The sequence below is a fragment of the Paramormyrops kingsleyae genome, chromosome 13, assembly GCF_048594095.1.
Source record: "Paramormyrops kingsleyae isolate MSU_618 chromosome 13, PKINGS_0.4, whole genome shotgun sequence".
Classification (NCBI taxonomy): Eukaryota; Metazoa; Chordata; class Actinopteri; order Osteoglossiformes; family Mormyridae; genus Paramormyrops; species Paramormyrops kingsleyae.
This window is the reverse complement of record NC_132809.1, coordinates 17,393,212-17,421,002: the sequence shown is the minus strand read 5'-3', so window position 1 is coordinate 17,421,002 and position 27,791 is coordinate 17,393,212. Positions and strand designations below refer to the sequence as shown.

The 27,791-nt window shown below is 49.0% G+C and overlaps 1 protein-coding gene across 5 annotated transcripts; it reads left to right on the top strand.

Moving 5' to 3' along the window:
- Window positions 1-38: 38 nt before the first annotated feature.
- On the top strand, window positions 39-26,904 carry LOC111846755 (E3 ubiquitin-protein ligase NEDD4-like). Of its 5 annotated transcripts, XM_023817298.2 has the most exons (28): window positions 39-171; window positions 1,210-1,283; window positions 3,504-3,582; window positions 3,713-3,751; window positions 5,612-5,665; window positions 12,393-12,443; window positions 12,789-12,850; window positions 13,288-13,387; window positions 14,931-15,088; window positions 15,453-15,555; window positions 16,029-16,154; window positions 17,786-17,923; window positions 18,708-18,908; window positions 19,030-19,107; window positions 20,738-20,792; window positions 20,875-20,933; window positions 21,460-21,525; window positions 21,679-21,908; window positions 22,000-22,121; window positions 22,742-22,812; window positions 22,934-23,029; window positions 23,133-23,206; window positions 23,943-24,003; window positions 24,206-24,265; window positions 24,361-24,468; window positions 25,550-25,646; window positions 25,724-25,796; window positions 25,870-26,904. In XM_023817298.2, exons 1-28 carry the CDS (start codon window positions 127-129, stop codon window positions 25,970-25,972), a joined length of 2,583 nt encoding a protein of 860 aa, XP_023673066.2. In that variant the 5' UTR covers window positions 39-126; the 3' UTR covers window positions 25,973-26,904. The 5 variants fall into 5 exon arrangements, with proteins under 5 accessions (XP_023673066.2, XP_023673067.2, XP_023673062.2 ...); XM_023817299.2 differs by lacking the exons at window positions 39-171; window positions 1,210-1,283; window positions 3,504-3,582; window positions 3,713-3,751 and adding an exon at window positions 5,048-5,177; XM_023817294.2 differs by lacking the exons at window positions 39-171; window positions 1,210-1,283; window positions 3,504-3,582; window positions 3,713-3,751; window positions 5,612-5,665 and adding an exon at window positions 6,574-8,168.
- The last annotated feature ends 887 nt before the right edge of the window (window positions 26,905-27,791 follow it).

Here is a 27,791-nt window from a genome sequence, read left to right as displayed (position 1 = left end):
TCGGTCCCGCCTTAAAGTGGACTGGTGGATGTGCTGGGACGGGGACGGGCTTGGGGACGCGTCGGACGCCTCGCCGCGCTGTTCCTCGCTTTCCCTGCGTGTGCGGCATCGGGAGCGGAAGAGACGATGGCCGCGGTGCCGCCCGGGATCCAAAGTCTGCACATCGGCGAGGTACCGGCTTCATGAAGCAGCTCTGCTCCCGCAGGCGCATCCCCCCTCACTACAGCTTTCCTTAGGATAATCTGTCTCGCCGGCAGCTTTTCCTGTTTATTTATTTATCTCCTACAGTATTTTATATTACCTAACTGCCCGGCAATACCCGCAGGCGTCCGCCAACTAGGTTAACTAGTAGCTTGCACGCATCGCCGCTTTTAACGCCTTATGTTAAATGGGTAACTATGAATCTGCAGCGGGACGGTGTGCGGAACTAGTATAAGTGGCCGGGTTTGTGAGGTTAACATCTCATGCCATGCGCTAACCAGCTAACATTGGTGAGATTTCCAGCTGAGCAGTGGCGGCGAGGCGGGGTGTTTAGGTGACCGATGTCCTGCTATTTAGCAGACTAGTTAGACTAGTTGGAGGTGGTCAGACAGCCGAGCCGGGCTGATGGGCGTGTGACTGCCGAGGCCTGACTTCACTGCCTTTACACTTCTGGGTCTTATTAGACATTATTGCCGCCTTCATCCCGTTAGTCACTGAGTTAAAGCCCGGATTCGGGCGGACCAGCGGACCATGTGCCGCTGCCGAGCCCCTTTGCTGATGCCAAGGCAAAAGCGAAGTCTAGCATTTGACTTTTTCTCTCTTACGTTGGTGTTTGGCCGCTCCGATTGCGATTTGCTTGTTATGAAACGCGGTGACCCCCCCCCCCCTGCTCGTCGCGTAGAAACAGGAAAATCGCTTTTCCATTAAAACCATCTCGTGTTTCATTTCCAAAGAAAATGGATGCAGCTTCCGATATGAGCTGTTTTCACTTATTAGTAGGAGCTGCTCGATCGATCGGCGCTCCGCCTGTCATGATGCCCGGTAACAGTGCGGTGCCGGAGCCTGACAGCCGCCCATGCAGTGTGTCCACGGCAGCTGGACTTTGCTCCTTGTTTAAATACCACCCTCTTATCGAAATTCGCCTGAATTTTCACACGTGTGCTTTTTTTGTGTGTCTGCCTGCTTATATAATTTGATTTGTAGGCTATGTGTACTGTGACTTTGCAGGAAGAGTCCAGGATCTTAAGGGTAGAGGTTATGTCTGGGATTGGACTGGCGAAGAAGGACATTTTCGGAGCCAGGTGAGCATCTTGGATTTCTTGTTAATCACTCTGGATTTTACTTGGCCTGTGTATGATGCGGCCTCATCGATGTTGCCTCCCAGTGTTATAATGTGTGAAAATGTATTATTTAAGTTACTTAATTAAGAAAGTGAGTTGTCTTCTCTGTACCTAACCTCTTCCCAATGAAATTCACATCTGTTCATACACCTAGTCAATAATCTCATCAGTTTTGTGCTAAAGGTTGGTTTTGATTAAGGCCCTCAGCTTCAGAGTGAGATGATGGTGCTTTTGTGGTGCTTGGGTCTGTAATGGAGCCTGCAAACGCATTTACACAAAACAAGGCAACCCACTGATCTAAAAGCAGGCATGTCACTGTAAATTGTTTATGAAGTTTTGTTTTGTACCTCAGATGTGTTTCAGTGTGTTGCCATGTCTGATTGTTTATTTGACTTTATACATGCCTTATTCTGGATCAATATAATAAGACAAAATAAGATAAACTTTATCGATCCCGGGGGGAAATTCATTCACATTCATTCGCATTCAAGCAGCGATGGAGTGTAAAGTGCACAGACAATACAGTATTGTTCTCTAAGGCACTAACATCATTAATGTACCCCCAATGGTACAAACATGTTCCTCAGAGTCCATTTTCTGTGCCTTAAATTAAAAGGTACATTTACCCTCAGCTAGGATGCAGTTGGCAGAGCCTTGAGGGTACAGCTCCAGTGACAAGTAACTGTCCCCTCAAAGTTACAAATTGGTACTTTTTTCTGACGGGGTAGGACACTAGGAACCTATTTGTATGTCTTAAAGTATATATTACACCGGCATTGTGGGAACCCCCCCACTTGGCATATTTTACCAATGGCACCCCTCCCACCTTGCCACCCGTTATACTGGTTTGTGAAGTTTTTGTAAACCGGTCTGTAGACATCAAGGTTGTAAACTCCTATCTTTTCAGGTCCAAAAAGTGTTAAAATGTGCAGGTCATTGATTTTAAATTTTAGTCTTTTTCCTTCAATTTTTTCCCGCTCTAAATAAACTGTGGGCTTCATATCATTTGAAATTTGCATTCGGAACAAGGTCCTTGCATTGCTCTGTCCAGTGTGGCCTGTAGGTGGCACCATTTTAATAACTGCCCAATCTTGCTAAACTGCATCTCTGGTTTAAAAAACTCACGGCTGTCATGGGTGTGAGTTTGGTTTCAACATTGATTTGGATTCAGCATCAATAGGGACCAAATCACCACCCCCCCCCCCCTAAACCCACACTGTACTCCCACAGTATTGGTATTGACCAAGTCAGCCCCGAATGCCCTGCCTCCTTAAGTGAGGACATGTCTCTAATGTAAATACTCAAATCTACTCTCTTGGCTCTTGTATTTTCCATTCGCATCATATCATACATGGCAGTGTCTTAAAACAAGATATCTGCCTTGGGTACACAAGTACATTTCTGTGGACTGATATACACTTAGTGGTGCAGATTTTCCTTTGTGAGCGCCAAGTCGGACTCTACTGCAAACCCCAGGTTAAAACAAACCGTATGCAGAAATGAGAGCAGCATTCATGGCTGAAGGTAATGATGCATGTCAGGAGGTATGAGATTACCGTACTATATTGAATACGAGAGACTTTTTTTGTATTTTGCACAAATTTGTTACCTTAAAGTAATCTTATATGGGTTAATTGTAGAAGAAGCATGGCAATTTGGCTTAAATTATGGGTAAAGTTGCTCTCATTTCTGCTGCACTTAGTGTAGGACAGGAAGACTGATGAATTGTCTTCCATTATGGCGATTATCAGGAAACGCATACAGGAAAGCAAATTATAGCGATGGAGGAGGATGACGTAGCTGGGATGTGGAACCGCTGATGTGCCTGAGGTGCAGGGGGCAGCAGTGTCACCTCAGATTGTGGGGGGGCTCTCTCCCAGCGGGTTGCAGGTTTGAGAGCCACTAGCAGCCCAGAATGCCGCCATCAGCCCGGCCATCCTGGGGCAGACGGTGTTTGGGTTTGCAGCTGTATACAGTGTTCTGTGGTAACCTTAACGCGGTAACCCAAACGAGCGTGCCATGCAGCCCCGATGTGCCAGCCGCACACTCACGCACTCCCAAAGTGTGACCGTGCACTCCCAAAGTGTGACCGTGCACTCCCAAAGTGTGACCGTGCACTCCCAAAGTGTGACCGTGCACCAAACTGCTCATTGAATTTGGTTTCCCCTTTTTCTCCCTCAGTGATCCATACACACGTGTCACCTTATACAACCCCGTAAATGAAGAACGTGTAAGTGTTCAGACGAAAACCATTAAAAAGGTCAGTCGCTCATTTATTTATGATTTATTAATTAATTTAATATAGATGCACTCTGTTGAAATGCTGTTGATTTATATTTAACGGTTAAGAAACGTAAATGCATTGTGCTTTCATTTTTTTTCTGTCCAAGACTCTAGACCCAAAGTGGAATGAAGAATTCTACTTCACAGTAAGTGATAAAAGCTGTTAGAATGCCAGATGTGGCGCTGCCCACACTGAGGAATGCGTCATGCTACAGCCGCTTCCTATTGGCTCACCGCAGCGTCCATCACCCGTTATACTCTGACCTGATTGGTGGTCAGCACCAAGTCGCTTTCTGGGACACCGCTTAAAAGGAAGCAGTCATCAGCTTAGATTTCCTCGCAGGGGGATGAATTAACAACTGCGTGCTTGGTGGGGGGAGTCGGAAAGTCTGTGCTTGTGGTGCCCGGAGGGGCCACATACGTGCAGCCTGCTGCGTGCTGCTTCCTATCGTGGTGTTTTGATGTCCGTGGGGGACTCTCTCGCTCTCTGGCACTCTGACGTCATCGGGCCTCCCCAGGCAGTGGCTGCTCTTTCGGAGCTCCTGCCCTTTTCTCTGGGTTGCGGTGGCCTTTTGCTCCTGCTGCCTCGCCGCCGAAGGTAGCTTGTGCCGCTCAGCAGGGTAGCTCTCCGACTGGCACGATCTCTCCTGTGCCCGTCTGCTGAATCACTGGGCTGTGCCCATGCCGCATGCATCTGACCGGCTCATGGGAGCGTGTGATCTCCTGGGGGGGTGTAATATTCATTTAGTACTGATGTGGGATGACTTCTCCCCCCCCCCCCCATGCTATTTAATGAAAGGATGTTGCTTTCCAAGGAAGGTCAGCTTACAGGCTAATGGAATAGTTAGTGCCTTACATGCACATGGTTATATAAACGGCATCTAATCAGGGTCATGGGTGTAAATTTCAATTAACAGTAGGGGGGGACAACCCTCGGATAGGGGGGGACATGTCCCCTCCGTCCCCCCCAGGATTTACGCCCATGATCAGGGTGTATCCTTTTCTCAATGATTTGTCCAGCATCCTCAGGCCCCTGTGAGCGATGAGTAATGCCGTAGTAACACTGGAGTAACGACAGCAGGCCAATGCGGTCGTGTCTGTCTGCTAATGGTGGATGTTGACCCATGGAAATCGGTGACCCCTTGCTCCTGCCCGCTGGCCTTTCGTCTGTCTCCATCCTCCCGCCATCGTGCCTGATGCTGGGGGGGGGGGTCTAGCTGGAGCCTCCCTTCTGAAATGCGCTGACACGCCTGTGGCTGTTAGAGCCGCGGGGGGGGGGGGGGGCACCTGCCTCAGGGTTATTTGCAGCGTCGGTGCACCCCCAGGCGCGTTGTAACCGGATCAGGCGTGGGTGCTGGCTGCTGCGGGTGGGGGGGGCACTCCAGTGTTAAGCTGGGGGGGTGTGAGGGTGGCCGGGGTTAATTGGCCGCTGATGCCGGGTGTCTTTTTAGGGACTATAGAAACGGGCAGCGACTCGCCTAGCCTGCTCATCATGCAGCTCTGCTCACCATCATGGAGAGCGCCACCGTGGGGGGGCCCCCATCCCAGCAGGGGCACCTATCTGCATGGGAGGTGTGTGGGGCCAGTGATCACATGATCAGACTCAGAGACCTGATGCTGTGAACATTTCCAGTTTATTCACTTTGCATGTCCCCTTAGAACGCGGGGAAAAGTCTGACAGGCGCACAAGTGCATGTTCTCTATTCTGAATTTAATTTTGAATTTCTGCTTTAGCACTTAAATCTTGTGTCCAAAATAATTTGCTGATATTTATTCTATATTCTTTGCACCGTTGTGCCTCATCGTGGGTTCTTCACCATTTTTTTGTGGATGAAATGCTGCTAATTGTCCCTAAAAATAATAACGATGATGCAGTGTTTATAAACGCAGTAATAGTGACGCGGCGTAGCCTGCGGGCGGTGTGGAGCTGGCAGGTGTGTCTCTCTGAAGCGCGTCGGGGACGCTGCCCTAGCTGACCAATCTCCCATCCTCTCCCCCGTCTCCAGGTTCATCCGCGGAAGCACCGGCTGCTCGTGCAGGTGTTCGACGAGAACCGCTTGGTAAGACGCAGCATGTGTTTTCGACGTCTTCCCCTCCCCCTCCTCCCCATGACCACAAGATACAAACTGCATGTCGCACATGAAGGGAGGCGGCGTTTCCCATGGACATGCACGTAAACAAAAACAGAAATGGGTGTGAGGAATGGCGTGTGGATCTCTCGCCAGGCACGGGCCAGATTTAAGCCAGTCTCAGCTTAGTGTCACAGCTTTGAAAAAGAAGCAGCCGGGTCAAAGCATGCAGGGTAAGAGGTCCGTGCAAATCGGCAACCTCTTTGTTCACTATGATGCTAAAAATGTGCACGTTTTTAAGGTGGCAGTGACTCTTCTAGGCTTTCATGGTGAATATTTTTAGACGTTGATTTGTATGAAGGTGTATTCCCTGCAGCTCCGCAGATGAACACCAAAATGCATCTTCGGTATTAATAGATGTTTGAGTTACCGGAGGGCCAGGCCTCGTGATGTCAGCAGCGGTGCCAGACCTGTGCGGAGCCCAGAGCGAGAGATGCTGGGGGCCGGATGTGTGCACGTGCACGTGTACGTGCACGTCTGAGGCGTCACCTGATCCCCATTCTCTCCAGATTCTGTGTCACAGGCGCGGTGGTCTTGCGCTGACTTGTCTGCCGTGGACCCCCACCTGTGCGAGGAGCTGGCGTCCCACTGTGTTTTGGGGGGGGGCTCATGTGGCATGCTGGGTCACACCCTCCTGCTGAGTCATCTTCAGCTGGCGCCTTTTTTAGGGGTTGGGGGTGGGGGGCACGGCTGGTAACTCCTGGGTGTGTTGGGGGAGTGTTGTGTCACTTTGAAAGCCTCCTCCCCGCCCCCCCCGGGCTGGGCTCCCGTTCTCTGGCTCCCTGTCCGCGTCCCGCTGGTGGTCCCCCAGCCGTAGGAGTTATTTGGAAATCTGATCCTGCTGCGGAAGGCTGAGTTATACCCGACCTCATTCCCCCTGATTTCCTGTAATCCTACCCCAGTGGGGAGGAATCTTCGTGGCTCAGCAGTGGTGGGGAGCCTTCAGACCCTCGAGCCATTCAGCTGGAGAGCAGCGCGTTGTCATCTAGGCTGGCATGCGGCGGGACCGGCCCGCGGCGCCGGACTTTTGCTCCCAACGCGGGGCCCACGTCCCTGTGCCCACGTCGCTGTGCCCGGCTGCTAGCTGCATGGAAACCGGAGGCGATGGCGCCGAGGCTGGCAGATAGGGGGCGCCGCGGGCCTCTGAGAGAGGATTTTCCTGGGATCTCTGCAGCAGCGGCCCCTTTTTTCTCTTTTCCTCCTGTGCATTTTGTTGGCTCGTTTTATCACCTGCACACCCTGCAGGTCTGACTGCCCCCGGCGCCGTTGCAGGGTCTCCTCGGGGCCTGTCGTTCTCCTCCTCCTCCTCCCCCTGCTTCGTGCTGCGGCCTTGACATCGGGGCTTCAGAGGAGCATGGCTCAGCGACTGCGCTTCCACTTCGCCACCAGGAGGAGCAACACGGACCCTCTGTCTGAGACGTGCGGCCTGCGCGGGTCGGAGTTCGGCCCCCCTGACACCTGCTCCCAGCCTGGGGGGGCCAGTGCCCCGCTGGGCTCCCCCCCAGGCTGGCAGCGCTCCGCCCTGTTCATCCCTATGCTCGGCTGCGGCGGCAAGAAGAGCACGCTGCAGATCTCGCTGCGGCAACACGGGCCGACCCGAGCGGCCCAGGGCCCAGCAAGCGGCACCGGCGCTGAGCAAGCAGACCAGGACCCAGCCAGTGATGCCGGCTACTGCAGCAGCAGCAGCATCTCGGAGGCGGAGCCGTGTGACAGGAGACCGGGCCGCGGCTCAACCCACCAGCCGCTGCGCCGCTGCACCTCCCTCGTCATCTTCCCCTGCAGCCCATGCACCACCCCTCCCACCTCCCCCCTCGGCTCTGGCCTCCAGGCCCGGTCGTGCTCCGATAGACGCGGGGCCACCGATCCAGACGGGGACCATAGCTTCAATCGGGCGGATTGGTGCCCTGGCATCACACTGCATTTTGCTCCCAATGGGAACGCCTGTCTGGAGCCCCCTCAGCGCACCCCCCAGGCTGACCCAGAGCCCCGTCTCCAACATGTAACTCTGCTCCGCAGCACATCTGTGTGCCTCCCCCCGCAGGGGCCTGCTGAGGATCCCCAGGCCAGCCGCTGGGGCGGAGAAGCCGCTGGTCAGACGGGGGCCCAGCGCTGCCCCCCCGCCCTGCAGAGGAGTGTGTCGCTGGAGATACCGCTCTCCCGCGCTTCGGGCCGTGTTACCAGGAGAAACCCACCTCTTGTCCACATCCATGTGTCCCCTCGACCAGAGGGCAGGGCCCCCAATCTCCTTAGGACAGAGCACACCAGCTACAAAAACAATCGTGCAAAGAGTTGCACGGGAGCAAACTGCAGGGTAAGCCGCGTTTCCCCGCCCGCGAGTGCATTGATGGCTGCAACAGAACCTTCTTCCTTCCTGAATGCTCAGCCTCGGAGAGCCCGACCTCCTAGATGCTGTGCAGACAGAGCTGCTAATCGCGTAAGCAGCCGATCCTCGCGTATTGTGATAATCTGTCTCTCCTTGTTATACAGACAGTGCACCTGAACGTGACAAATTAAAAAAATTGTGAAAAGACATTTATCTGACACGGAGGTTAGACGGAGTACGGCTATTTTGAGCCCCTCCCAGATTAGAATCCGATGCCCCCTCCCCCCACCATCTTCACGTTTGCAATCAGCCGGTAGCACAAGTTTTCAGCTTTCCCTTCGATTATCGCATTATCGTTTGTAATCTTACATTGTGGTCTTTTACTGTAAAGTCTGAGGAATTTGGTTCTCTGTAATGTTTATCATATAATCTGTCATATTAGGCAGTAATGTTGTTCGATATCCTGGTATCAAATTTGCATCGCGATACCAAAACTTGTAAATGGTCCGATTATGATGGCAGAATAGCATGAGATGCGTGCTGATGTCAATTTGCAGTTATTCATGTTCTGTTTAAATTAGAGGATGTAAATATTCGCCCAATAAATAAGCTATTTAATTTGATTATGATTATTCAGGAAATGATTCAAAGCATCAGAAATCTTTAATTTTGATAAATTGATTATTCTATTATTTTTCATATAATTATTTTAATTAAAGTGAAGGTTTTGTGGTGCAGATTAGCAGGATGACGTTACAGCATTTTTGTATTTTGTGGAAAACGAAAAACCTGGAGAATCTGGAATATTGATAAAATGTAAATATTGGCTAAGATTTTACCGATGCCGATATCTTGATTTTTCACGAATATTGGCTGATATGTTACCCAATGTCCCGTACATCTCTAAGGCTAACGTTACTTTTTACTTAGCTAGCAAGTTAGCCGCCACGGGGCCGTGACCATAGCTGCCGTAGCTTACAAAAAGAAAAGACGTTTTTGTGCTAAAAAACACAAATGTTTCCCAGAAGCATCATGCTGCAAAGATTCAATGATCAGCAAGGGTCAAATCCCTCGTCCTCCACTCTGGAAAATGGCCAGTAGCTCAAAAGATAATCACCGCCCCGCTTCCTGTGTGGGGCTTCCTGTATTTACGAACCTTCCCCTGTCCTCCTACTATGGTGGGAGTGAGCAACCTGGGGGCAGAAGTATCTTTATCTTTTAAGGAGGATTTTGCGCCCAGAAATCGATTGTAACATAAACAGGTTGAATCATTGAATCGTCACCCTGATAATCGATTCATCACAATGCATCAATGCATATTTACACCATAGTTTAAATTCATGTTTGGCCTGACTTGCGAGTTCATTCATATCCCTTTGGCAAGAAGCAGGCCAGACTAAATACAAACGCAAATATAAGGCTAACTTTAGCACATTGCCGATGAGGTTTAGTAACAACTGAGGCCAAATTAGTATTGAATCTATGCATATTTCACAATGTATGATTCATTCATTAATTCATAAATAGGCTGGTTTATTCCAAAGCAGGATAACATTTTGAAATGGGAATGTTTTACAATATGGGTTTAGTATCAATTTCGGATTGAGGCTGCGGCACCAAAGCTGGAATTGGTGTTAAAGTCAATATTCAGCTCTATTAGGAAGGTAGTATATGCGCGATGAGCCTTAAGTGTAATGATTCAGGATCCTTATTGTCTGTGTCAGACAGGTGCATTGATGGTTTGCTTATTCAACTACACTCTGTTACAAAAAGGCCAACGACGGTACAAACAGTGCAGATACAGTCTGTGTCTCATCACTCAAGCCGCCTCACAGCCGCTCTCGTCTTTGCCTGTTTGTGTGTCATGCTTGCATATTTTGCTATAAGAGTACAGGCGGAATGGTGAGTTTGTAAAGGGTGCTGTTCAGCTCCCAGGCGCTGTGGGGGGGCTGCGTGGTCTGGGGGAGGTGGCCGGGAGGCGGGGCTAAAAGGCCGCTCAGTCGCCTTTGTGCACTACGCTCTTCAGCCAGTTTTAGCCAGTTTGTCATTATTATTATTCTTATTATTATTACTATGGCATGGGGTTGCAGCTGACCACCTCGGTTAGCCGTGTCCAAGCTGACGTGGCGAAATGACTTTCGAGAGCAAAGGCGCCGCCCTTACAGCGTAATTAAAGGAATGGTAGCTCATTATTATTGTTATTCTTAACACTTGCAGTTTCAATATTTACCCTGAGATAATTATAGGCTGGGTGGGGCCCAGGCTAACTGCTATAAAAAACACAGAGGTCACCCCCGACTCCAGAGTGTCTGTACCTCCGCTGGGATTCTCAGGCCTGTGCTTTTAAATTTAACGCGGCGGTATGAGAGGGGCGTCGGTCATGCCGGCCATCTGACTGCAGGGGGCGCTGCAGGTGTGGGCGGCACGCCGGCACTCCGAGCCCCGCCCCTCTTCCCCCAGTGCTGTTTGTGAGGCGTTGGGCTTCAGGCCTGATTGGCAGCTCGTCAGAAACTCCCCAGGAGAAGCGTTTAGCGCCCCCCCCCCCCACCTCGAGAAGGTCCCGTTCTGTGAGCGTGCTGAGTCAGTGTAATGGTGCTGTGCTGTCCGGGTACCATGACTCTGTAATCCGTAAGGCGTAGCGGAGGATTCTGCCGCACGGTTGGCGATGTGCCACGTCCTGATAGAGGGATGTTTTTACTGCCCTCAGCACAGTGTTCATAGGCTTTCCCTGTGCTTTGGGGCCTTCTGTTGGATTTAGATGTTCAGTACGCTGTCTGAATGTTACATTTCAGAAAAAAGAGCTCTTACTATTGCACTTACTAACGAAACAGACAGTCAGTCCAGTGGAGGCCAACCTGTACATTTACACTGATCAGCTGGAGCATTTAAAAAAAGACAGTTAATGTGAGATTTGCATGATTTGTTTGTTATAAAAGATCATAGTCAAAAACTTGTCATAAAGGATATCAAATTAAAAATATAGAGCAGACATTTCTTCCTGCCACCAAAGGCTTAGAAACAACATTTCAGTAATTTTCAGTGTTTGCATTTGTCCTTATTTTAATTTTAAGAAGGATATCTAATCATGATTTTCATTAGAGCGGGGCCGTGATCGTGAGTAAGGTCTCCGGTTGCATCAGACAGGAATTTGAAGGTCCAGGTCCATTTGGGCCGAGCCGCGTCCAGCGTAGGCGTGCGTCTGCTGGAATCAGCTGGTTTCCCGTCTCTTTCTTGCTTGATGGCTGTAACGCTTGGGTGCCGACCGATAGAGGGAGGTGGGAATAGATGTGGGGGCCAAGACGATTACAGGCGTTCACATTTTCCATCCCTGCTCTGCCGATCGTGATCAGTTAAGAGGCTCAGTCCAGGAGTCTGGATACAAGCAAAATAGCTTTGTTTGTTTGCTGCTTGGACAGCAAATGATGTCACAGACGTAGGAGGTCCGTTGCCCTCCGGCCCTCATCGTCCCCCTCAGAAATGTGGCCCCCTAGAAAGCCCATTAGCTCCTGACCTTCTGCACTTGGCTGGGTCCTGAGCCCAAATTAATTGCGGGATATTTTCTTCCTCATGTTTCAGTGTTTGTTTTTCCCGACAGCGTAGTTTAGCAGCATAGGCAAGAACAGGTACCCACTGTAAGTCTGCTCACTGATACCGGGCTTCTGGAGTCAGGGGGTCTGTGTCAGTCAGTAATGCGAATAGAGAGGCCTTTAGCATGCATGTCTGGGGCTTTTACCCAGCCACTGGCAGCCCCCTCTGCCGTATTTCTGCCCTCCGGCCTGCTTTTGCAGTTCACGGCCGGTTCATCCCCTCCTTGCCCACGTGTGATGCCCCACCCTAAGCCTTGGCAGCCCCGATGGCTGCCAATCCCAGTAGGGCGCGATCAGATGACACGGTCGGGACGACATCTTCTGGATGGATGCCTTTTGGCGGTGACCGGCATGGGATTGGGCGATACAGATAACCCCCTGGTCTCTCTTAGGCTCCTCTGTGACTTCGATACCCACAAGCCAATCAGAATCGCCGGGTGGTTTGGGCAGTCTGCACGATGGGGCCATCTGTATCTGCGCCGGTGTTTGTGTTGCCTGTACAAGGGGCAGGGAGACTGGGTGGGGGTAGGGGGCTGAGTTATATAAATCTTTTGCACCCAGTGCGTAGTGTAATTGCGGTTATTTTTGTTGTTATTTTTTTGTGCACCACCGAAGGAGACGACGACTGAGCGAGTCAGGCCTAGTCTGTTTGTTTTACCAATTACACCATGTGACAGCAACCCCCCCCCCGCCCCCCCTCGCAAATTTACTGCCTCTCAGATGTCTCCCTTTCTGCTTTGCTTTCCAGACTCGAGATGACTTCCTTGGACAGGTGGACATACCTTTACATCAGGTCCCAGTGAGTCATGAGTTCCGGAATTCTTAATGCGGCTCTGCCGTTGGTTCCCAGCCAGCGTGTCAGTAGAGTGCGTCATCTCTCCGGCTGCCATGGTGACATTTATCACTGTGTGTCACTTACTAAATGAAGCCGATTTTCCTTTAAGACGTAGCGTTTAAGCGTACTGAATGATTCCCCGCAGAGAGTTGTTGTTTGTGCTGTGAAAATGTTTCCCGTTCATCACAATGTAATTACAGTGGCTCACTAAAATGCTTGTCATTATGGACCGTGTTTGTGCAGAGTAAATCATTACAGGAATCACTTAGCGAAAGAATATTTCTGCCTGATGTCACGATTTTCTTCCAGACAGAAAATCCTAATGGTGAAAGGCTGTACCAGTATAAGGATTTTCTCCTTCACCCGAGGAGGTTTGCTCTGCCTCATTAGTCCTGGAGCATCTGTGTTCTCGCCTTTCCGTGTGGGTGTGCGTGCGGCATGAGTGTGTCTCTGGGACCTCTGGTTCACCCGTAACATGAGAGCATGCGGGAGCCTGTTTTGTTCTGTGCTGTCATTTGAAATCCACCAGCATGATAAATGTCTTTGCATGTTTATAGCCAGAGTGTTCAGGTTATAAATGGAAAACTGTTTGTTGTGTTTGTGTTTGTGTGGCTCCAAATGTAAGATGTATGTTTACAAACATGCATGCAGCTGTGCTACTAGTATGTTGAAGGCGATTGGCAAGGACGCCGGCGTACATGTAATGCTGGCTGCGCGTTCAGTGTGCGTTCAGTTTCACTGATGTTACATATGTTCCTGCAAAGTGAATCACTGATTGTATGCTATGCTGTTTTTCTCTTGTTGACAGTCACAAATCGCGGGTCAAGGGTTTTCTGCGCCTGAAGATGACGTACCTGCCGCGCGGCTCGGCCGAGGACGACGAAACAGGGGACGCAGAGGAGCCTGATGTAGGTCTTTAGGGGCCTTTTCTCACTTCCAGTCCCCCGCTTATCGTTTCAGGTGTGCTGGGGTTTTTCCGGAGGTTTGCAGGTATAGTGAGATTTAAGGGTCAGTTGGGTGGATTTGGGGGGGGGGGGAGGCAGGGAAAATTCTTGTGTTTGGTTCACTTCTTTGTTACTTTTGTAGCAAACCTCATTTTGGGTTTTGGTGGTATTACTAATAAAGCAGAAAATCATTCTGATTACAGAACATAAATGAAGACCCACATAAATGCATGATCCCTGTGTTCTGGCAGATCCAGTGTCCAGTGGTAAACCTTTTTCAGTCTAATTTTGAAGATGGGAAATACTCAATACTGAGATTCTCAGATTTTATTATGCTGCTCAGTGTTTCTAGAGAGCCGTCTGACACAGCATTGCCTTTATGTACGGCTTGTCTTGGCCTTTCTGAATGAGCTCTCACTCCTGCACATCACAGCGCACATCACAGCGCACATCGCAGCGCACATCGCAGCGCACATCGCAGCGCACATCACAGCGCACATCACAGCACACAACGCAGCGCACATCGCAGCGCACATCGCAGCGCACATCGCAGCGCACATCACAGCGCACATCACAGCGCACATCGCAGCGCACATCACAGCGCACATCACAGCGCACATCACAGCACACAACGCAGCGCACATCGCAGCGCACATCGCAGCGCACATCGCAGCGCACATCACAGCGCACATCACAGCGCACATCACAGCGCACATCACAGCGCACATCACAGCACGGTCCAAAGTGCAGTTAGTCTGCACTTGCTGTGCTGCTACCTACATAACCTATAAATATGGGTGTATGCACATACATACAAACAAACAAACAAACAAACACAGACACACAGACACACACACACACAAGCACATACACACCCACATCCAATGACGTACGTGGGTGTGTATGTGTATATTTTACCATTTGATGTTGTATATATCTCTTACCATAAGTGTTGTATAATGAAACCTTTACATGACATTCATAGTCACCCTGATATGTGGCAAAATCACACCATGCTGATTATTCCACGCTGTTTCGCAATGAAAATGTAAAACACTGACCTCTTCAGGACGAAAGGGGAATTCCTGGAAGTAGCTGTGCGCTCTCGTGCTGGGCTGCGCGCCGATTGCCAAGGCTCGGCCCACCGCCTGTACCACGACCATAGCAGTCATGCTGCCATTATGTAACTCATGTTTTATATGAAGGAGCTTATCAGTGCAGAGTGTTTAAAATATACAGATTTAAAGTGTTTGCGTTGGCAGAATAAAGGCGAAAGCAGGACGTGGCAGAGACGCGTGTGGCTGCCATCTTCATCGCTGCTATATGTGGCCGTACATTTGAGTAGCGATCCTTTGTGAGGACGCAGTGTCCTCTGGAGAAGCCCCAGACTCCGCCAGTCATACTCAGGAGAAAAACTTTAACAAGATCGGTGTTAAAAGAATAGATGTCGTCTTTTGCGTGGAACCGAATGCGTTGGTGTTATTGCTGCTCCTGTGGTTGTGTGCAGCCTGGCTGGGATTCGCTGGAGGGCCAGGACATGGCTGGGCCTCAGCCCCTGCTGCCTGCGCTGCCCCCTGGCTGGGAGGAGCGGCAAGACAACCTCGGCAGGACGTACTATGTCAACCACGAGAGCAGGACGACTCAGTGGCAGAGACCCACAGCCCAGTAAGTCTCGACAGCCCCGTCCCACCCTATGTCACCCCGTCCCACGCACACCGTCATCGAGAGACGCGCCGCACATGTCACAGACGGCGTCATGGCCGCCAAGTGTCACCTCGCTCCTTTTAAATCCCGTTGCCGTTTTTGATGAGGGATGAGAGATGTGTCGAGTGCCATATGGGGTGTCTCTTTAAAGCCACAACATGTCATGATAGTCGATGCCACGCTTGCGGTCGGCGTGGGACGGTCACCGAGTATGAGGGACTGTCCCTCGTATCGCTGTATAGTTTGGGTACGGGGACTCGGCCCGGGGTCTTGATTACGGGGCTGATTAATTGGTGGCGCCTGCGGTGCCCTGCTTTTCCGCCAGGGACGGGCACGAGGAGGAGGAGCGGCGGCAGACGGGCCACATGGTGGCACAGCACGCCTTCGCGGCTCGCCGGCAGATATCCGATCACGAGGAGGGCCACCAGGTTAGAGCGCCGGCCGACTGGGATGCTGGCGCCACCCTCTGGCCAAGTTTTTGGCTCATGATATTGAGGGAATGGGACACATTTTAATGAAGAAGTCCAGAAGACTCCAGGACTGCTCTTAATATACATGTGTAGGAAGCCTTTTTAGGGAAACTGTCCAGTGCCAAACCCCCCCCCCCCCAACCCTCGATTGATTTGTTGTACCCTGTGCCACTTTGCAGGATGCTTCTCAAGTTTAGACATTAAGTTGTATCTTGAATTTGCCCCCGTTTACGGCATCTCACAATAAACCCCATAAAGGCTCCGAATCACCTTTTATCCAATGAACTGCTAAACAGCACAGTGTTCATATCTTGTCATGAGTTTAGGGATGTGTGAAGCGTGAGTTGAGCGTTATCGCCGTCGTTCACCTGGGGGGGGGGGGCACCCTGTCCACTCGGTCAGTCTCGCAGCTCTGCCCTACATTTACACAGCACAACTGGGGTGTCTCTGTGGAGGAGGAGGCCACGGTGTATGGGAAACGCGGACATCGCTCCTCCCTGCCGTCCCCGTCCCTGTGCGTGGAGCCCGGCCTGCCGGAACGCCGGCCCTCCCTGCCGGTGAGTCCTTCCCCCCTGCAGGGTCCGGGGAGCCCCCCCTCCGCAGTGTGTGATGCTGTGTAGCATCGGGAAACCCCTTTCAAAAAGGCATTCAGATTTTAGTACGGTAGTGCACTGCTTGATGGTGACACATTGCGAGAATTGCATCATTAGGCGATTTTGTTGTTGTGCGAATATCGTAAATACATACACCAGTTGTTTATCCTTATTGAGAATTATATACTGTGCATAATTATATGCGCCGTACTTTTACACGACTGGCAGTGCAGTAGGTTTGTTCACATCAGCGTCACCACAAACGCGAGAGTAATGCGCTATGCTACGACGTTACCACGGCTACGACGTCACTAGGCGTTAGGAATTTTTCAGCTCCATTAAAATCCTATGGGACCACCGTCGTACACGCGGCATCACTATGCAGCACGTGACTGTAATATAACAGATTTATCATTCAAAGAAATTCAAATATTAATTATACATTATACTACAGACCCAGCCCACAATCACGATCCAGCTTAAGCCCGTTGTGTGCGAACAACTGCGAATCAGAGAAACCTGTCGCCTGCTGCTGTCTTAAGTGGGAAAAATGATAAGGGGACAATAATTTATAGTAACACATTTTTATTTATTAAACTTACCCACAGGACCAAAATGAGATTTTGTAACATGAAATTAAAATACCAAATGATTGATGCTAGACATCTGATATGGGGGTATGTACATTAAAATATCTTAAAACGTAAACAAATGAAAAAGGCTACCATTTCGTTTAGGCTGCGTCTAACTAGGCTTACCGCCATAACCCAAGTATCCTAGGTATTATATCGTGGTATTTTGTGTTTTGACAGTTTTATCAGCATGGATGGGGTCTGCAGGATAAAGCTCTAAACCTCGATTCCAAATCCAGGCCTTGTTTTCAGTTCTCCCAGGTAGTTAGTTTAATAATTACTGATTCTGATTGGTCAGAGGCTTCACACCTGGCTCACAGGTAAAGGAAGGCTGGAAAATCAGCAGTGCTCGGACCTCGAGGACCGTGATTTGAATAATAGGGCACTAAACAGATCCCCGATGGCTCTTCTCAGGTTTTTGGGAGTTAGCGTTTCACTGCATTCTTCTCCTGATTGACGCATGATTTCACTAGCTTCCTTGCTGGATAGTTTCAGCCATTCTGGTTTGCTGAATTAATTTACGGCAGTCTGCCCCCTAGTGGCAGATCCTGCATTCTATGTTAAGCAACGAGGGCCATTAGGCAAAACACAAATGAGCAATCTTCAAAATTCAAGCCATTTAATATGTAAATATTTTTAGAATTTTTGAATTTTATGTGAATGACAGAGTTCGACCTCCCAAGCTGACTGCTGATCTGACTAAATGCTGCGTAACCTTCCTCTTGCTGTCCCGTTACCCTGTGGCTGCCTTTTATTATTATGGTCTGTATGCCCCAACCCCACATCATGGGCCTGAGCCTTTGCTCCTGGTCATCTCAGACAAGCAAGTCCTGTGATCAGCGTCCCGTGATCAGCGTCCCGTGATCAGCGTCCCGTGATCAGCGTCCCGTGATCAGCGTCCTTCTCAGGCTGGTCTTCTGCGCTTGAGTCACAGTGTCCTTATGAGGGATCTTTTTCCTCCAGTTTCTGCCCGCCCCTGTGGGGCTGCCCCCCGGCTGGGAGGAAAAGCAGGACAGCCAAGGGCGGCTTTACTATGTCAATCACACCAGCAGGACCAGCACCTGGAACCACCCTGTTACACAGGAGGCTATTGGCTTCTCCGTGAGTGTGTTTGCCTGTCCAGGACACTGTGTGGCGCTATAACCACATAACCTGCAGACCGCATATCGTCGCTGTAGAATGAAAAACACGTATCTCCAAAAGTCCATTATTTCAGGAGTGTGAACAAAACGCATTGTCTCAAAAATTACAAAATAAACCTAAAGCAGCCTAATGAGACCCCCTTAGCACCACAAAGAGAAACCCACCCATCTGCAGCTGTCAGGGAAGGGTTTCATGTTTTTAAAGGGACTCCCGTGGATCACTGTCAGCAAATGTTTTAGTGTCAACAAGATACAAGCTCAACTCGCTTTATATTCACAATTAACAATGATGTTTGTTAGCTAGCTATGTAGCTATAACTGTTAAGTTGTTAAAATTAGCGATATAAAGTAACCCATACAAACGAACAGCATGAATATAAACATAAAGCCTGGTTAAACATCTTTTCATTAGTCAGCGTCAAACACGCTCAGGAGACAGAATGGGCATGTTCAATCTACAGTAAAAAGTCATAATCGTACGTTCCATCTGCAGTAAAAAGTCATAATTGTACGTTCCATCTACAGTAAAAAGTCATAATCGTACGTTCCATCTACAGTAAAAAGTCATAATCGTACGTTCCATCTACAGTAAAAAGTCATAATCGTATGTTCCATCTACAGTAAAAAGTGTGGTTTTTGGTGGCCAGCAACAGTATCCTGTACATGTACAACCTGAAAGTGAGTCAGACGCTGGGTTATGCGGCACTAAGCGGCACGCCCCACGCTCCCACCCCCCCCAACAGGCGGTCACAGATATGGATGCAGCCGGGACTCCCCATGCCTCCCCGGGGTCGCTGTTCCCGCAGCTGTCTCCAGAGGGGGCGCCGCCGCGCTCGTCTGAGCCCGGGCCCCCGCTGAGTTTTATGCCCTCAGGCTGGGAAATCCGCACTACTCCGGATGGACGGCCCTTCTTCATCGACCACAACTCCAGGACCACCACCTGGGTGAGGTGCTCCGGGGCTGCTGCAGAAGGGGGGTTCGGGGAGAGATCGTTTGGGGATTAGGGCTCTGTACTGGGCTTCTGCCGGCGTGCTGGCTGCTGATTCTTGTCTCTCTGACTAACAGGAAGATCCCAGACTGAAAATCCCGGCGCACATGAGGCGGCGACCCATGCTCGACCCCTCTGACCTTGGGCCGCTCCCAGTAAGTAACCCTCTCAAGGCCTTGGGGGGAGGGGGGGGACAGGCTGTGCTAATCGGCCGCTGTTATAGTTCGGCATGACAGTAGCCCTCTGGTGGCTGAACACGGTAATACAGGGTCACTGTCACCATACGTGTGATGTAAGCTGGTGGCAAACATTCACTAATAAACCGGAGAATAAGAAGCTGCTCAATTCTTCTGAATGGTGTGAGGCTCAGTCGGTTAGGGTACTGTTCCTGTAATCAGAAGGTTGCAAGTTCACATCCCAGACTCGGCAGAGTGATGTCACTGTTGGGCCCTCAAGCAAGGGCCTTACTCCAGGAACTGACTGACCCTTCTTTCGCTAAAATTGTATGTAAAAGCATCTGCCAGATTAACATTATTAGAGATGGATCGATTGGCCATCAGTTGGTATCCGCCGATTCTCATGAAAAATGAGTAATTGGCCGTCGGCAGATATTTGTTTTGTTGTGCAGATATTGAACAGCGATTAACGTGATGCAGTTTCCAAGAACATGTCTTCTGTATGGCAAGATTTAAAAATATCTGATGTGGATAAGAAGCCAGCTTGCCTCGAGTGGGGACTAGTGCAGAACGGTTTGCTATGATTAAATGGATGAGGCACTTAAAGGAGTTCGGTGAATATGAGAGGCTAATGGAGTTAGCATAGACAGCTAAAACAAATCCAGCAACCGGTCGTTACGTAGTGCAAGGTACAGCAGCAACAGCACAAAAGCGAAAGGAATCGCAGCCAGCATAAGCTGCACAGCCCGTGGCTGTTCATTCTGCACAGCCCGTGGCTGTTCATTCTGCACAGCCCGTGGCTGTTCATTCTGCACAGCCCGTGGCTGTTCATTCTGCACAGCCCGTGGCTGTTCATTCTGCACAGCCCGTGGCGGATCATTCTGCACAGCCCGTGGCTGATCATTCTGCACAGCCCGTGGCTGATCATTCTGCACAGCCCGTGGCGGATCATTCTGCACAGTCTGCGTTAATAGGCATGCTGTAGCTTTTTCAGTTCAGATCTCATTTTAAGATTATAATTTGATATTTCTGGCTTTGTTAGATGTAAAATTAGCTTAGGAGTGCAGCTTCTGCCATCCGTGTCATTTGAGTGGTTGCAATAGTCGCTTTATTTTACAGGTTTTGTTTGAGATGCATATCAATTCAAATTATTAATTGCAACATGTTTAGTCTGCTTTGTTTAAAAAAGGCCTGGTCAGATAAGCTGATATCAATGATCAGATCGCTTTTTATATTAATAGACAAGCTTCAGAAAAAAGTTTTTTATCAATTTTTACAGCTTTGTCAAACATCCTCTCCCATGTCCCCAGAAATCGTTATGGGTATCGGCTGATTTCGCCAACAGAAAATCGACAGCCCGTATCAGCTTTATTAATGTCGATCTGTCCATCTATAAATGTTATGCAATGTAAAGCAGCCTTGACTAGGATTTCACATCTTGAAATAACAGCAAAAAAACGAGCAAAAAAATAAGTCATAATTGCCTGCAATGGACCCAAAGCAGGGAAATTCATTGGTTAGTCCAGATGCTGGGGGGGGGGGGGGGGGGGTTTGTGAAGTCAGCAGAGGGGCTTGGAGTCCAGGCTGATGTTCCTGGCCTCTGTTGCAGGCTGGGTGGGAAGAGAGGCTCCACAGTGACGGCAGGATCTTCTACATAGACCACAGTGCGTAGGCCGACCTCGCTGCTGCCACCCTGTGGTCTTTCTGTGTACATTTACGAAGTAAGTTCATTGCTGCCCTTTGCAGACACCAAGACCACGCAGTGGGAGGACCCTCGATTGCAGGATGCAGCCATAACAGGACCGGTAAATGTGCAGTTCATGTCAAGCAGCAAAAACGGACAGCTGATGTCTGTGTGCTTGGGGTTCAGAGCTGTGCTTGGCTTGGCTTGAATAGGGAAATCAGACGTGTGTTGGACGGGAGCGATCTTTCCGTCGTAAAATCATGTGGATTTAGTATGTTTTTCAGTATTAAATGTCAAATCCATACGAGCCAGCGGTTTGCACTGGCAGTGGGCTTGTGGTCTGCCTCCAGCCTAGTAGATTAAGGTGCTGTTCCCAGGCTTGTGGTCTGCCTCCAGCCTAGTAGATTAAGGTGCTGTGCCCAGGCTTGTGGTCTGCCTCCAGCCTAGTAGATTAAGGTGCTGTTCCCAGGCTTGTGGTCTGCCTCCAGCCTAGTAGATTAAGGTGCTGTTCCCAGGCTTGTGGTCTGCCTCCAGCCTAGTAGATTAAGGTGCTGTTCCCAGGCTTGTGGTCTGCCTCCAGCCTAGTAGATTAAGGTGCTGTTCCCAGGCTTGTGTAAACACTGAGTCAGTGTTTGTCTCCACCACAGGCTGTGCCTTATTCCAGAGACTACAAGCAGAAATACGAGTACTTCTGCAGGAAGCTGAAGAAGCCGGTAAGCGCCACCCCCCCTTTCCCGAAGCAGACAGTCCGGGTGCTCAGTGAAGCCCAACTGCACCCGCATTAGCATCCATTTAGCTGCTCAGGCCAACGCTGCCTGTGGTGGGGGTCCCCTCTGACTCGGCCCCTCCCTCGCCTCCTCCTGCAGTCCGACATCCCGAACCGCTTCGAGATGAAGCTGCAGCGAGCCCGTCTGCTGGAGGACTCCTACAGACGCATCATGTCGGTGAAGCGGCCCGAAAGCCTGAAGGCCCGGCTCTGGATCGACTTTGAGGGCGAGAAGGGCCTGGACTACGGCGGCGTGGCCCGAGAGTGGTTCTTCCTCATCTCCAAGGAGATGTTCAACCCCTACTATGGGCTGTTCGAATACTCGGCCACGTGAGTCTGCTCGTCCTCTCTATTTCGGGGGACGGGCCCTGGGTTTGGGAGGTTGGGCCTGCGTGCCTGACCCCACTCCGCTGTGTCTCAGGGATAATTACACGCTGCAGATCAACCCCAACTCAGGCCTGTGCAACGAGGATCACCTCTCCTACTTCATGTTCATCGGAAGGGTGGCGGGCATGGCTGTCTACCACGGCAAGCTGCTGGACGGTGAGAGTCAGCTTCCCTGTGCCAGTCCCGTACTGCCGTTAACCTCACCGCTGTAACTCCACTAAAAGGCACTGCACAAAAGCACTGCACCACTGGATACCATTGCTGCTAATCAGCACAGCATCACTGCACTCCGTGGCTACTAAGTCATAGCTGCACTGCTGCTAATCCACACTGTGTGGACATCACCACTGCAATGTCACTAAAAAGCTCTGCACCACTACACTTCAGCACTGCACTACAAAGCATTGAACAACTGCACACCTACAATACACCACTGGACCTCTCTACTGTCACTAATCAGTGTTGTGCAGAGATGTGGGGGTGATGTGTGGCTCAGTGCGTTACACCTCTGTGCCTGTGATCGGAAGGTCGCCGGTTCGAGCTCCGGCCTTGGCAGAATAGTTGCATCCCTGTCAGGTCCTTCAGCAAGGCCGTTAACACCTCAGAAGCTCCAGACATGCTGGATAAATGGCCTGACCCTGTGCTCAAACCCTGAGCTTTGTTCTGCATGTGTGTGAGCATGATGGGATTAATATTTGTGCAAACGGCAAATAAGGCATAATTCTGACCTGCTCCTGTGGCCCCCCACCCCACCCCGCCCCACCCCGCCCCCTCAGGCTTCTTTATCCGGCCCTTCTACAAGATGATGCTGCAGAAGCCCATCACCCTGCAGGACATGGAGTCAGTGGTGAGCGAACGCTGCAGACAGTCGCTAACCATGAGCGTGCTCTACCACCCAGCGCTGCTTATCGCGGAACCTTCCTCAAACATTCGTAAGCGGTCAGCGTAGCGTTCTGCTCTGCTCACAGGACAGCGAGTACTTTAACTCCCTGATGTGGATTCTGGAGAACGACCCGGAAGACTTGGATCTGCGCTTCACCATCGATGAGGAGTTCTTTGGACAGGTGGCTATGGATGCCATCCCACTCCTTCATGGCACATATCACTTTGTTTGCTACTTATGCCACACTTTTAATATGTCATTGCATTACTGTTTCCTGGAACCAGACTCAACAGCATGAGCTGAAGCCTGGTGGATCAGACATCATGGTCACCAACAGCAACAAGAAGGAATACATACAGTAAGCTCTGGTGCCCCCTGGTGGCAGTGGCCTGAAAGCACAGCTACAATGAAATTAAAATGTTCCCCCAGAGTTAAGCTGGCCGTAAACTTCAAATGGCATCCGGATAAAACGAAATCAAACACGCTGGCAAGAACAGACTTAAAACGACGCCACCTTGTTCGTTCTGTGTCACACCTCTGAAACACATGAATGCACATATTAATTTACAGTACTTGAAGTGCAGTGAGGTGCAAAGCATGCCAGTAACTGCATAATTAGTCCTGCTGACCAACCACACAGCATCAGATTTATGTCAGCCAATCGTGGACAGTGGGTGGGATCACAACAAACGAAAAAGTTCACCTCAGGGACGAAACGGTGATCACAACGGTGATTACACTTCATACAACATCGTATTGCCAAATACAGTGATTCCGTCAATTTCATCTGAAGTGTCCAGCCAGCTTTAATGTTTTCTACACTATAAATTATCTTAGTAGTACAATCTCTCTTAATAATTGTCCTGAGCGACACTCTTTCAAAACTCTTTATCCCATATTATTCCTGAGCAAGATATTAATTTCAATTGTTTAAATGTCTCACTTCATAAATGTGATGTGAAATGCTCTGGTGTTTTAGGAAGGTGTAGCCCTTGATTAGTAACTCAGGAAAGTAAATACCAGGTAAATGTATTTGCTAGACTATGTTACTGTTACGCGGAAGTAGAGAATGACTTTGCTGGTGACTTTGACAGCCTCGTCATCCAGTGGAGGTTCGTGAACAGAGTGCTGAAGCAGATGGACGCTTTCAAGGAGGTACAGAGATAAGGTCGCATCTCCGCGCTCGTCATCCTGCTCCCCAACCATCTGCCCGCCGGGCTCTCATCTAGCCCTTGAAATTCATCCTGTTCTGCTGCGATTTTGCTTAAAACCAGAAACACGGGCAGCGGTACCCAGTACAGGGGGTGGAGTTTGGGCATCATTCCTAACATCTAAATGCTCTGTCTCGCCGCTTTAGGGCTTTTATGAGTTGATTCCACAGGACCTCATCAGGATATTCGACGAGAATGAGCTGGAGGTGAGGATCTGTCCCCCCCCGTGTCTCCCCCGATCATGGCCTTGTGTGTCCGCTGCGTTTTGAGCTCTGCCGTCTTGCCGGATCCCACCCCACAGCTACTAATGTGCGGCCTTGGAGATGTGGACGTCAACGACTGGAGGGAGAACACCAAGTACAAGAATGGGTACTGCGCCAGCAGCCCTGTTATCATCTGGTTCTGGAAGGTACCTGCTCTTTGGGGGGGTGGGGGTGGACGTCTCCTGAGGCTCTTCATGCTTACTGTCTGTGTCTGTTTCGGTACAGTCGGTTTTTTACAAATAGGTTGATGGGGATATGCGCTGTGGCAGTGTTAGCGTTCAGCCAGTGTTTCAGATTTTTAAACTAGTTTGAAGACTCAAATTGTACAACTTCATTGTCTAAACTGCTGATTTTGCATCTGGAGTAGTTAGTTACTTGAATTAGGGCCCTTTTCCACCACAATGTGTACCATACTTTCGGTACAGTGTTTTCGGTACGTTCCCTATTCCGCTGACTTCCAGTCGAGATCCAGTACCAAAATTTCTAGTACCTAAAGGGCCAAACCAACTGAAGTACTTTTTTTGGTACTTTGAGGTGGGACTTGAAAAGGAATAATCATTAAAACTGCAAAGCTTATGTTTTTTTCTTTTCTTTCTATGACTTTTAAACCCCCCTGTGCTATAATGTTCTTACAGAATTGAAGGTATGAAAAATCCTGATCTTAACCTAGCTGACTAGTGATGTAAGAATGGCACGTGCATAACATGCGATGCTGGTGTGTCACACATCCAGCCCTATAACATACTTTATTAATTTTTCAAATTCAATTCAAAATACCCCGCCTTGCGTTGTGATGTCATTCGGTGTCCGTTTTTAATGCCAATGGAAAACCAACAACTTGAAGTATCGTACTTTTGGTACCTTCTTGAAGTACCAAATGTATGGTACCTGGTGTGATGTGGAAAAGCACCAGGTACTGCATTACCATTTATCTCTTGAATAAACAAAAGTATTTAATCAAATCCAGGTCAAGAGTTATAGAATTTTGTTACAAAACTAACAAAAAAATTGAGCAAAAAAAACATACATCATCTTACATTGTCATTTGATCTAGTTTTGTGTTATTTCATCTAAAAATGGTAATGAGATTTTTGGCTACTTATTTGGGGGACATGGTTAAAAAAAACATTCATGAGTAAATTTGCGAATCCTGCCCATGTCACGTACACGGGGTAGCCTGCAGGTGGCGCTCGGGTAATAAACAATGGCCCTTCTCCATCTGCGTAGACGGTGCTGCTGATGGATGCCGAGAAGCGTATCCGCCTGCTGCAGTTTGTGACGGGCACCTCCCGTGTGCCCATGAATGGATTTGCGGAGCTATATGGTGAGATGGCCCCCCGCCCCCATGAGCGGACGGCTGATGGCGGGTGCTGATGACGTCATTTTCTGACTCCCGCTCAGGGTCTAACGGGCCGCAGCTCTTCACCATTGAGCAGTGGGGGACACCCGACAAGCTGCCCAGAGCACACACCTGGTGAGTGAGCCCCCGCCCACCTGCCGTCCCATGCTGATTACATCACATGATGCGTCTCTCTGTCGCCCCGCAGCTTTAACCGGCTGGACCTGCCGCCGTACGAGTCCTTCGAGGACCTGCGAGAGAAACTGCACATCGTCATCGAGAATGCGCAGGGCTTCGATGGCGTCGACTAGAACGGGGCTCCGGTGGAGCTCAGGCCAATGGCCGTGCAGATGCATGCCTGCCAATCAAAACCCACCAAGAAGACCCGCCTCCTTATTTTTGGTGTCTCAAACAATCGGGTTGCTCCATTTCCCTTCTGAGCCCACAGTCTGAGAGCTGCATGTTCATTCACGCAGATGCCTTCTGTAAATATCACTGAATGTGTTTTCAAAAAAAAAAAAAAAAAACACACGCACACTGCCTTATCCATTTTGACTAAGCTCTATATCTCCTGTTCCTGCTGTCCATCTACTCAAGTGTACTCCTGTGTATGTACGATGGTGTTGTGTAAATGTTTTTATACATAAGTTTCTTAACACATGGCTCTTAAAAGTAAAGAACTCTTTGCTCTTTGAGACGAAATGCACGTTTACACATTACTGGTTCCCTCTAGTGATAAATTCACAACTTTTCCTTTGACATTAATCAATTTTAAGATTTTTAGCATTTGTTTTTAAAGGAAAGAGTTCTTTTGTTACTGAAGTTGATAAGTCTTAAAGTGCCTTTATCTTCAACTGTCTGCAACTTCATATTCTGATTTAATTTTTAATCAAGATTAAGTATTGTGTTTACAAACATTTGAGTATAAGGATAGGATTTCCCCCCCCCCCTTATTTATTGCATAACAATTGCCATATGTATTAATTGTACTAAAATGTGATAGTCAAAATTGTATTCTCTGTTACACTTGAAAGAACATGAAATGAATTAGAAATTAAATATTAAAATGTGTATTTTATATATGCATCAATATATTTGATACATGCAATTTTGACTGTTAAAGAGGGTAAGTTATTTAGTAGATCTTGTATAATTGTTTGTTTAAAATCATTAAAATGCATGCCAGAGGGAACAGTGCTATATTTGGGACAATTTAATAAACAACGACGAGCTGCTTACCTCCCTTAGGCTCCATTTCTCCTGTCATTGACGCTCTCCGATTTGTGTTGGTACTTGATATTCGAATTTATGTAATCATCCCATTGTCATGCGCCAATAGACCAGAAGGGGGCAGATTTTTTTTTTTTTTAAATAACGTTGATAGAAAGACATCGAAAAAAGTTTGTTATTAATCATTTTGCCGTATTATCCCACTGTGAATATCAAACATTGTATAGTGATATTACGTAATGTACATTAGGGGTTGCAGGACATAAGCGCCGGTTCACGGGGGAAGTTCCCCTTGCGCGCGCACGGTACGGGGTGGAATTCAAACCCGAAGCCCTGATGGTGTGTGACCACTCACCATTTTTAAGCTTTCCTCTAATTAACTTTGAATTCTGTCCAGTAAAATCACTTTCACTGGAATAGCTATAGGTTATAATCCATATAGGTTTATGGGTGTGATGAATTAATTATCCGAAACAAAAACACGGTGTCATAAATTAGAGTAAAGAGAAGGCGGGGGGTGTGGAGATGCCCGATTGATAATGACTTCTACTATATTGATCCGTCCATCTGGAAGGTCCGCTCGTCCAGCCGCCCCCCATTATCTTTAGGTTCATTTGGCAATTCATTACATCTTGCGTAAACGCAGGAGAGGAAAAGCACTCTTAAATAAAGTACAGTGGTACCTAAGAACACGAACTTAATTCGTGCCAGAAGGCTGGTCGAGTTGCGATTTGGTCGCGTTCAAAGTCGAATTTCCCCACAAGAAATAATGTAAATTAATTAATTCTGTTGCAGACTCCCAAATGAGTATAAATTTATCTACCTAGCTCAATAATGATAAAAGCATTAACAATCAATATAAAATTAAAACACGAATATGCACACATACAAAAGCGATAA

What these genes read in the sequence shown, in the direction of transcription:
- LOC111846755 (XM_023817294.2), top strand. Translation starts at nt 7,089, where the DNA reads ATGGCTCAGCGACTGCGCTTCCACTTCGCCACCAGGAGGAGCAACACG. An exon ending in TCGACGAGAATGAGCTGGAG is followed by an intron (nt 24,266 to 24,360) that starts GTGAGGATCTGT and finishes CCCACCCCACAG; the next exon opens with CTACTAATGTGCGGCCTTGG. An exon ending in CTGCCCAGAGCACACACCTG is followed by an intron (nt 25,797 to 25,869) that starts GTGAGTGAGCCC and finishes GTCGCCCCGCAG; the next exon opens with CTTTAACCGGCTGGACCTGC.